The sequence below is a fragment of the Trachurus trachurus genome (assembly GCF_905171665.1).
Source record: "Trachurus trachurus genome assembly, chromosome: 10".
NCBI classification, from domain to species: domain Eukaryota; kingdom Metazoa; phylum Chordata; class Actinopteri; order Carangiformes; family Carangidae; genus Trachurus; species Trachurus trachurus.
The window spans coordinates 14326216-14336931 of NC_139894.1; the positions used below are offsets into that span (position 1 = coordinate 14326216).

The following is a 10716-nucleotide window of genomic DNA, read 5'->3' on the forward strand; positions in this document are numbered from 1 at the left end:
TACCACACAAAAAGGGCTAAATGTATTTTATTCAATATTTTCAATATCATATATTATTTATTGTTCATTGTGATACTACCATTGTGGTTTATTCTTTCTGTTCCACTCTATAGCTGTCTTACTTATGTTGTTGTTATGATCGGTTATGATACATAAAAATTAAAAATAAAAGAGGAACCCTGTTGCTTCAAGATACATTTGAGGCGAACCAGTGCCGTGGCGTATAGTTTTACCACAGGGATCTATACCATCTAGGGGCGCATGACGTCCGTCCGACTACCCATTTCTCCGACCATACATTTCTTTATTTTTGCGTCCATTAGTCCGACCTCCCATTCTCCGACTTAAGTAGCCCTAACCCTTAACCTTACCCTAAACCTAACCTTAACACTGTAGAATGGGTAGTCGGAGAAATGAGCCGTCGGACTTTTGGGCAGTCGGACTGGTGTATGCTCCCCACCATCTAGTGGTCTTTTACTGCTACTGTAAACTTAAATACAGGATGTCAGCCATAAATACCCTGTGTTGTCACGGGTTATAACTGAAGCGATTGACTGACTATAGGTTGAATTAATCGACAAATTGGCAATGCTACGTATGAATTTGGGAGAGGAGAGACGGACAAAACCTTAAAAACACATAATTATTTGTCGTGTTCAGAAAAAGAAAAAACTAAACATGGGTGCACAGTCTGTGCTAAACATATGACGTCATTGTCGTGGACCGGACCGATGCAAGTGTAGAGACAAGGGTCCTATCAACTATATAAAAAGTATTTTAGCTCCTTTTGCACTTGGTTTTAAGTTGTTCACTAATATAAAAACGTATATTACAGTACTATGGTCAGTGACACTATTAATTCGCGTTAATGTGACTATACAGCTCATTAATTTAAAGATACCTGACGTGAATGCCCTCTTTCTAGTCAAAGTGGTAGCGTCCTTAGTCTAGCAAAGGCAGCCAAATATTTGACAAACTAGCAATCGTCAGCTAGCCTGCTAGGAGTTGAATACACCGTCAAAATAATACATTTCCCTTAAACTTTAACCGCTCGCGTTTATGCCAAGGATTTAGTTTTTTTTTTTTTTGCGTAAACAGGATGTCAACTCCAGCAAGACGACGTTTAATGAGGGATTTTAAACGGTAAGCGATATAAAAACAACAGACAAACAGTGGTTGTGGCCAACGTTAGCAACCTGAGGCTAGCCTGTTAGCGTTAGCCTAAACGGCAATACAATTATAAATCAGCATAAAAATGACAATTCACACAAATATTCAACATTAGCGGGTTACAATCGCGATTTTAGCTTCCCTGGGGTCGCCTCCTGCTCCTCTTTTTTTTTTTTTTTGGAAATGTCAACTAAATGACTACTAAGCTATTGACCGGTATCGATAATTGTTCACGTTAGTTAGGCTAGCTGACATCAGCGTTAGCAAGGCAGTCAGTAGTAATGATGTTAATGCTGTGTAACTTCTAAGTTACTCACTGCTGTATATTTGACTATTTATTATTCAGTGTAATATAATCGCTTCGTACAGAGCATGTCCGAAAACAGTTTATATTTCTGTGTGCCGCTGCTGTATGTGAAAGTGGCAAACTGAGGATGCAACTCAAGTCACTGGCCAGATGGCCTTTTACAGTCAGATGAAACGTTTCGGTATTTGTTTGTTCGCTCTCTCTACAAGCACTGATCTAGGGACCTTGATTGATCACTGCCTAAAGCCTGAGGGTAAACAACCATCTGCCATGCAGTCACTCAGCACAGTCAACTTGTGACACATGGTTTCTTATCCCTGATCCACAGTATGCTTCATCTCAACAGTGCTGACGGTCACAGAGATCAAGACCTAATCCTGGTTGGCTCACTGTCAAACTCAATCATCACATTATTATTTTTTGGCAAAGTGACCAAGGAGTCAAAGGAATTGTTCATTTTTACAAAATGTAACAATGCTTATCACCTTTTCACCACATAGCAGTATTCCTCCAGTATGATTGGTGTGTAATTACAAAGATAATTGGCCAATTGGTAAAACATTTAGACAGTATATCTGCATGTAATCAAAATTCAGAAGATGTGAAAAAAAAGTCTTAAATCGCATAGTTGTAAAACATTTCCTTCCTAAAGTTTTATTTGTAGAGGTTTTCTCTGTCATTTTATTAAAACTCAATTTAATTGCATACGACTCAGCCGTTAATTTAACAGAAACCTTAAAAAACTTATTGGATGGTAAATAATAAACAAAATGTGATGATGAATTTCAACAAAATTATAAATTAAAATAAGTGTAGTCCTTGTCATTCATACTTTCATATGGCCATGAGACAGGTATTTAGTGACTTTCTGTTTGGTATGAAGAGGTCTTATAATGTCTTGGAACTAAAGAGACCCCGTTGTAATATGTTGATATACCACCCAGCTGTACATTAGAAGCTTTACTCTCACTTGTTAATGTTAATAACCTACTCCTCCCACTACATAATTGTTTGATAGCACAGAACGTCTGGTAGTATGGGTTTGATTTCTACACTTAATGCCCTGTTAATGACGCCACTGTACTTCTACTGGTTCTGTCAGACTGCAAGAGGATCCACCAGCTGGAGTTAGTGGGGCGCCATCAGAAAACAATATCATGGTTTGGAACGCTGTCATTTTTGGGTAAGTCAAGTGGATTTGTTAAACACTATGACAGATGGGTTTAGATATTTTGATAAATAATATATATTTACAGTATATATTTTGCACATGTATTGGCTGCTTGTTTTTGGATACAGAATACATTGTAAACCTCCACTTTTCAGCCTCTTGAGTGCATTTTAAAGGATATGAAAAGTTGAAAAGTGAGGCTTTAGCTGGTTTATTTACAATCTGTTTATTCCCTGAATTTCAGACCGGAGGGAACACCTTTTGAAGATGGTAAGTCCTCTTGAAAGCGCATCCAAATATGTGTCCTCCAGCAATATTTTTCTTTTCGACTCTGCTATCAATCAAATACCCATGACGACTCAAAGCTCTGGGTTTGGAGGTAACATTATATTGACTGATATAGCTCTGATAGATTTATAACCTCGATGGTCAGATCGCATTAAGGCAGAAAACGATGTCCCTCAAACGGGCTCGTGCACTTTTTCTCCTGACTGTAAACATCACTAAAACAACCTGCCAGACTCTGACAAATTGATAAAGACATTTTCTTTTTGACATTATTACTATAATTCAGTATAATATATTGAAGTTTATACAATGTCACTTGTTCTCACTTTCAGGAACCTTCAAACTTACCATTGAATTCACAGAGGAATATCCAAATAAACCTCCAACAGTGCGATTTGTCTCCAAAATGTTTCATCCAAATGGTATGTATGCACTTCCTGGTGTGGATAATTACTCTAACAATATTAATTACAGCAATCAATAGTTATTTATCTCAGGAAAACAGACTCGATTTCTGTAAATAAAAAAAATAAAAAAAAGATTAATATTGTTTCTGCTCTCTCACAGTGTATGCAGATGGCAGCATATGCTTAGATATTCTTCAGAATCGTTGGAGTCCAACCTATGATGTGTCTTCAATCTTAACTTCAATACAGGTAATTTAACACCCTTTTATGAAGGTTAACATTTAATATGCAAATGCAAATTAAAAGCCCATTCTGTAGTGACATTAAAAAAGTAATCTGTATGTGCAGTGTCTGTCGAGTTCAGAAATGATGTGAAAAAACTATTAAAACCTAACCCCATGACATTCTCTGTTGTTTATTTAAAGTCTTTACTGGATGAGCCAAACCCAAACAGTCCAGCCAATAGCCAAGCAGCCCAGCTGTACCAGGAAAACAAGCGTGAATACGAGAAGAGGGTTTCTGCTATTGTTGAACAGAGTTGGCGTGACTGTTGACCCCAGTTAACGTTCGAGTATGAACAGTGTCCAGCCCAGAATCAAGAAACCACCGATCAAGAAATCAACTGATCTCACAAAAAATAAAGTTACACATCTTAAAATCCTTCTCAGTATATTTGTCCCATAACTGTTGCTAAGTTTGTATGCTGTTGTGTTGTGGCATTCACTCCTGCCGAAAGCTATTGTTGGGCAATAGCATATGTTTGTAAAAGTTAATGTACCTTGTTATATCTGGGTTACTTGCTACGTGCCCCAACTCTTTTCTTTTTTTAAAAACAAAAAAAAGGCAATGACTGGTCTCTCAGTTGTCACTTTTCTACCTGTTAATTTTTTTTTTTTTTTTTAACTGGCTGGATGATTTGGTGACAGTTACTTAGATGTGCTTGCTGCGTGGTTTGCTGTGTAGATACAACAGTTAATATTTGCAACAACAACAAAAAACAAAGCTGTTCATGGGTGTTTCTCCTGTTTCAGTGGGCTCACTCCTTTTTGGTTTTCTTTCTGCCTTTTCAGTGGGATAGAAAAATAAACCTGGCATGGGCATCCATCCCTCTAACAAGTTGTCAACTCGACAGATGCCTTTCTCTCAACTGCAAAACCATGCCTTGTATTTCAATTATCTTCTAGATCTTGGTGAACACGTACAGCCCTCTTCAACACTGAAACAAGACATTGAGTAGCCTCTCTGGGCACTTGACTTTGTTTCATGCACAGTTTCATAATGCTGACATTTAAAGGCTTTGTGAGAACATTTTTATGCTATTTTACAATCTTAAAAATCAGCTCTCGTAACGAGCTGATTGTACTGTTTAAACAGGATGGTGTCTCTTTCCAGATTATAAAACTTTGCACTGGTAACCCATGTAACAAACTGTACATTTTCTTGTAAATAAAAATAAATATACCTCAAGTTGGCTTTGTTTTTTGACTTGCACTGTAGAAATATCCATCTGAACCAGGTTCAGCCTGTTGATCAGTTTTAATTTATTCAGATTTTACAGCTGTGAAAACAAGCAGACAGGTTAACTGTACTCACACAAACCAACACATCAGACATTTAACGAAGATCACAGCTTACACTTTCATCGTGAAGGTTTTCACATCATGAATGCAGCATGTACTTGTAGAATGATCTCAGGTGCTGAAAGAGCAAACATCATTTGCAGGTTTTATTTCTCAGTAGAGATGTATCACTACAGTGATGGTACAGACTGGTATGAGCACCTAGCTACAGTTCGATGATAATGCCTCTCTAATCCTTGCCTTTCATGTGTCAACTGTCTACATTGTTCACAAACAAGCAGTGAAAAGCTGCATTTTCTGCCAGGTTTCCTTAAATAGCCACGAAATTAAAGATCATTTTGATGAAAGGAAAAACATTTGTAAAGTCATTTATTTTTTTCCAAATTGATGAAATAAAACTGCAGCATCGTCAGGACGTGATGCCACGAAGCACTGAACTCAAGCTTGTGCAAATGTGAAAACGAATAGGACGTGGAATGGCAGGAGACAAAAAGAGACATTAAATTATTTATCCTACAGCTCCTGCTAAAGCTAAAGTACATGTCATGGCAAAGGAATGCAGAAACCACAGGTGGTACCTGAAAGATTCTCATTAGTTAATGTGTGTTGTAAATTTGTCACAAGTATAAACACAGAAGTTACACTTGAATGTGATTTGCTCTGAAGTCCAAGCTAATGACAGTTTATTTTTTCTTTGCATGCAAATTAGTGAGAAGCCTGAGGTTTCACAAGCTCATATCGTCCCACCTGTCCTTCCTGTAAAAGTTGACCAATGAGCTGGTCTTTGTGTACTTTGCGACTGACAACAAGGAACCGTTGCCGTCCCTGTCCGTAAGATTTGCTTCGTAAACCGTATTTCTGAGATATCTGGTGGATCTGTTTGCGTTCGTCGTTGGTGAGGTCGGTGGAGAAGCGGAGGTCGTCCTGGCGATCCGAACTGGCGTAGTTACGGATGATGTCCTCAATGTCACGCTTGCTGAGCTGATTCCCAGATTTGTCCGTGTCCATACCCAAACCTTCCCTAGAAAACTGCTCCTTCACCCTGATTGGTTCTGCGATGCCTTCACCGTCTCGGCCCAGACCGCCGCCCTTCCAGCCCATCTTGCGGAGCAGCTGGTTTCCGATGTTGTCTTCCTTTATCTCCTGCTTCGTGGCCTCCTCACCAGAGCGAGCCAGGATCTGGGATCGGGATATGGCGTCGCTGTGGCCCTCTTTCCTTAGGTTTGATTTGACCACGGCCTGCGTCTGTCTCAAGGTGGCCAGAGCCTCCATCGCTGCGATGTGCTTTACTATTTTCTTGGGACCGAGTCCTGTCGCCACGTACTGTCCCTCCAAGTAAACTTCGCACCTCCAGCGATGATCAGGCAGAACGGTGAACTTGTAATCCGCAGTCACTTTATTAAATTGTGCCGTGTCATTAATGATACAGATAGCATTGTCAGAGTTTTCCAGGATGACCAGCTCACTCAGATGCTTCTTTTTGACGCTCTGTTGCCCGAAGCGTCCACCAGAATCTGACTGGTTATTTCCTCTGGAGTACTGCGATTGTTGATATTGCTGTTGCTGCTGCTGCTGCTGCTGCTGCTGTTGTTGCTGTTGCTGCTGCTGCTGCCGCTGCGCCTGGTTCATGCGAAGTTTCCTCACCGCCTCTTCGGCCGCTGCGTGCTTTGAGCTCTTCTTAGTGCCCGTCGCCTGCGCCACCAACTCATCCTGCAGGTAGACGCTGCACAGCCAAGCGGTGTTGTTGGGGAGAACGTCGAACTTGTAGTCTATCTTCATGCGGTTAAAAGCCGCAGAGTTGTTGAGGATGCAGATGGCGTCGTGAGCGTTGTCCATAACCACAAACTCTGTCCAGTGCTTCCGTTTGTCAGGCTCATATTGACCCTTGGAGCTGGGCGTCGGTTTATCCTCTGGGTTGCGGAGCGCGGGGAGAAAAGCCGGGGTCGGGTTGTGCGTCTGGCACACAACAATGTCGCTCACCAACGAGTGTCTGTACTTGCGCTGCACGACACGAACTTCAACTGGTTTCAGGAAGAGTTTTACCGCCTGCTCAGAGGCTCTGTCCCTCGCTCCATTTTTACTGCCGGAGTATCCGGTGGCGAGATACACACCCTGACATCTCAGTTCACAGGCATAACCATCTGTTGGTACTTTTCTGTTCTTCGGCAAGTCAGCTGGAGGAATATCCTTCAGGTTGACATAAATATACTCAGGGTTGGTCTTGCAGGCCTGAATGCTGCGGCTCAACATGAAATTATAGTTTGGCGATTCACTTCCAGTCATAAACATAGGGTCCCTAAAAGCAACGGCCAATGCAGACGCCACATTGGCAATCAGCCTTTGCTTTTCATCTAGTGTTGCCTGAGATATTGCATGAGGCTGCGATGAAGAGCTGGGCTGAGATGTGGTGGGACTGCTCCTGCCCGGGCTGTTGTAGACTCTACTGAACGGCCTGCTAGATGACGGCCGGTCCTGGTAACCGTACCCCAAACCCTGACGTCCTGAATCCCAACCTCCCGATCTGCTCGCTCCCCCGTATCCATTGTACCTATTGGGGTGAGAGTAAGTGTCTGAACCGCGAGCGGAGTGGGCGTCATACTTGGCTGTGTAGTCCTGCTGTGTTTTTGACATGAAGCCCGAAGTGGAGCCGCGTCCTCCGTAACCTAAGCCGCTCGTACCACCTGACGAAAACTCTCGGTCTCTGTCGCGGTCCCGGTCTCTGTCTCTGTGGGAACCCCAGGAGTCAGAGCTGTACGACGATGGCACTCTGTCAAAAGCAGGCCTGAGGGAGGAGGAGCCCTGCGCTCTGCTGGTGCTGCTGTAGGAGGAGGAGTGCTCAGAGTCCCACTGTCTCACACCGAACGTATCACTCCTCCTGCGCTCCTTATCGTTCTCCTTCTCATCGGTGCCGGTTCCTCCACTGCTTCCACCACTGACAAAGTAAACAGGCTCAAACCGAGGTCTGGAACCAAATTTTGACACAGGCATTTTCCTCATGGGCTCGTCTTCTACAATAAAATGACAAAGGTAAATGGTTAAGAAACTGAACCTTAACTTGCAGCACATTAAAGTAAATCATTTATCCAAGATAAGCACAAACAGGTCAACATCATAGGAGTCCCTTGAAACTGCTTTAAGAGGGGGATTTCAATCATTTCTTCAAACAGGATGCTGTGGCAGAACTTAATGGCCCAGTTTCTGCAGTAGGCAGGCAGGTTGAAGGCTGCTAGGCAGGCACTGATAGTAATGACTAATATGCACTTTGTTCCTCAGTCATCCCCACTTACAGAGGAAGCTGAGGTAAATGTTACTTCCCATCATGACAGAGATACATATCTGAGCTTTTACAGGACGCTTAAGCTTCAGATTTCATATTCCTACATGCTATATACCTACACTTTTGTCCAACAGTGGTTTAAAAAACAGAAACAAGACATGTGGTTGCAACTTCATTATGATCAACATGAATACCGTAATTTCAAGTCTAGTCAATCCCACAGAAAACTTTCTGCTGCTGTGAATTCTTAGAGGAAAACACAGACAATCAAATTTGTTTCTTGACCCTCATTTTCTAAAATCTATTGTTTTTAGCAATATGTTTTAGTCTGTAATTTGTGGTCTTTTAGAGATTTACATATTCAGGATGAATGAGACATGTTTTAAAATGCTCTATTGCCACTTGTTATATTGGATCTAAATTTATGTTATTGTTTTTACATTACCATCATTGTCATTATCACCTTTTAGTTTTAGTGTTGCTTTTAACAATTACCATTCATGTGCATTAGTTATTTACACGTATGTGTGAATGTTTCTGTCTTCTCCGTTGTAAAAACTGCACAGAGGAAAATTCCAGTCACCACCTGTGCTCACGACATCATGGCAGTAAAGTAATCTGACGTTGAATTTGAACCTCAGTGTCATATACAAAAGGTGTTACACAATTTACACAGGAGAAACCTGACTCCACCTCTAGACTTAGGTTACTGCTGCTGCTCATGAGTATGGCAAACCTGAACCTACACACTGAGAAAATCAACATTATTTTACCTAATTACCATCTGAATAGAAATATAATATAGATTTGAACATCTAAAGATGTTATAGGATATCCCTCTGCCTATTTTGGGTATAAAGACGTAATGGTGACAGAGCAGGCGACACAGACAGATCAGATCAGCACTCACTGCCATCAGAAGAATTAGGTCTCTTTTTTGCTTCAGAAGTAGGACTTGGGTCGAAGGAGGGCATTTCGACAGTGTCAGTCCCCTCTGCCATCACCAGCACCGTCCAAATCAAATCCAGGCCATACCTGTGGTTGAGGTAAGATATGTCAGTCAGATATTATGTGAAAAGGGTGAAATGTATGAGCACAAATATCCGGACATCATGAGTTAATGCCCCCTCCTGCCTACAGAGGCTAACACGTTACATAGGACACAAACACCACCTGCCAGCACCATGCTGTGCTGAAAAATACCATGAGTCTGGACGATGTGTATTAACCTAACACTTGAACACTGGATATTAAGTTTTAAAAGCCGAGGAAACAGGAGGGTTTCGTGGCAACACAAAGCCTGGGCAGAGTGACGCAGTAGGCCGACAGGGCAACACGTTTAGCTGCCGGATAAACATCACAGCTGTAAAAACACACAACCCTCTACTTACTCTGATGCTCCGTTTTCTTACCGTGAGGTGTAGCCTTTGATCCAACTTATGTCACTGTCTTTTCGCTGAGAAACAGACACTGCTTTGATTTGTTTTAGGGATTATTATCACTATTATTATTATCGTGTTAGCCTAGCCTAGCCTAGCCCAGCATTAGCCAGCTAGCCTGTAGCAGCTAACCTGAGACTGTTTTTTTTTCTATCGCTACTAAAGCTGCTCACAGAAAATGAAGACATTCAGTTTCGTCTCTTTTTAAGGCGACTTTCCGAAAAGTGGTAGTTTTAAATATCTCTCTAAAACAGAGATGCGAGCTCTGCTACAGCAGTAAAGCATCCATTTTCTGGTCCGGCTACAGTAAAGTCATGGCGGCTGCTGCCACCGCGCTGACCCACAATGCTTTGCCGCCGGACAGTTCAGGCTCAGCGGGCTGATGTCGCGGCGCTGGAGCCGTCTGAGTCAATAGCATGTGCTTTACAAAGTGAATGGGTTATTATAGTCAGAGCACACGCCTTACTGCAGCAATATGCAAAATATTATCAACTTATCTGCAGAATGTGTCACCAGTGTCAATAAAAGTAAACTGTGCAAAAATAATTGTAAAAGTTCAATTATTAGTCTCTTCATTGTGTACATCTGCCTACAATGGTTCAAACACTGTTATTGGTGTTATAAGAAAGTGCATTTAAATATTATTTATTTATCTATCTATCAACATATTTCACTTATTTTTGTAGTTTTACAAAGTACATGGCAGGTATAGGTGGTATTGAAAACTTTATTATTCTTCTCTCAGTGTCCTTTCTTCATATTTTCTCCATGATGTTGAGTTGAGGGCCCTTTGGCGGACACATCATCTGTTGCATGTCTCCTTGTTCTTCCTGTCTCTGAAATTAGTTCTTCATGACTTGGGTTGACTTAATCTGTGAATATAATCTGACAGTCTGTGTTGTATGTAAACTCATGCTATTACCTTTTATAGTTTTGTGAAATTATAATTTCCAGTGCAGCTCTACCAACCTTCAACCTGAAAAATTCCAAAATAAGGGACAACCTCTGTGCAGTACCTTGATATTATTTAACTACTAACTATAGCTGTCATATTAAAGTTATACGAGTAAAAAAGTG

General features: G+C 41.3%; 2 protein-coding genes across 3 annotated transcripts; one reads left to right on the top strand and one right to left on the bottom strand.

The window, feature by feature from the left end:
- The first annotated feature begins 954 nt into the window (after positions 1–954).
- On the top strand, positions 955–4795 carry LOC310992711 (ubiquitin-conjugating enzyme E2 A). 2 transcript variants are annotated; one of them, XM_083980865.1, is made up of 7 exons: positions 956–1143; positions 1806–1857; positions 2580–2660; positions 2893–2918; positions 3269–3358; positions 3504–3592; positions 3769–4795. In XM_083980865.1, the coding sequence occupies exons 3-7, from the start codon at positions 2635–2637 to the stop codon at positions 3895–3897; spliced, it is 360 nt and encodes a 119-aa protein (XP_083836991.1). In that variant the 5' UTR covers positions 956–1143; positions 1806–1857; positions 2580–2634; the 3' UTR covers positions 3898–4795. The 2 variants fall into 2 exon arrangements, with proteins under 2 accessions (XP_083836990.1, XP_083836991.1); XM_083980864.1 differs by lacking the exon at positions 1806–1857 and having other exon boundaries at positions 955–1143; positions 3769–4793.
- An 810-nt stretch (positions 4796–5605) lies between these two features.
- On the bottom strand, positions 5606–9973 carry nkrf (NFKB repressing factor). Its single transcript, XM_083981312.1, has 3 exons — positions 9613–9973; positions 9111–9235; positions 5606–7931 (listed from the first exon to the last, which is right to left on the bottom strand). The coding sequence occupies exons 2-3, from the start codon at positions 9199–9201 to the stop codon at positions 5629–5631; spliced, it is 2394 nt and encodes a 797-aa protein (XP_083837438.1). The 5' UTR covers positions 9202–9235; positions 9613–9973; the 3' UTR covers positions 5606–5628.
- Positions 9974–10716: the final 743 nt, after the last annotated feature.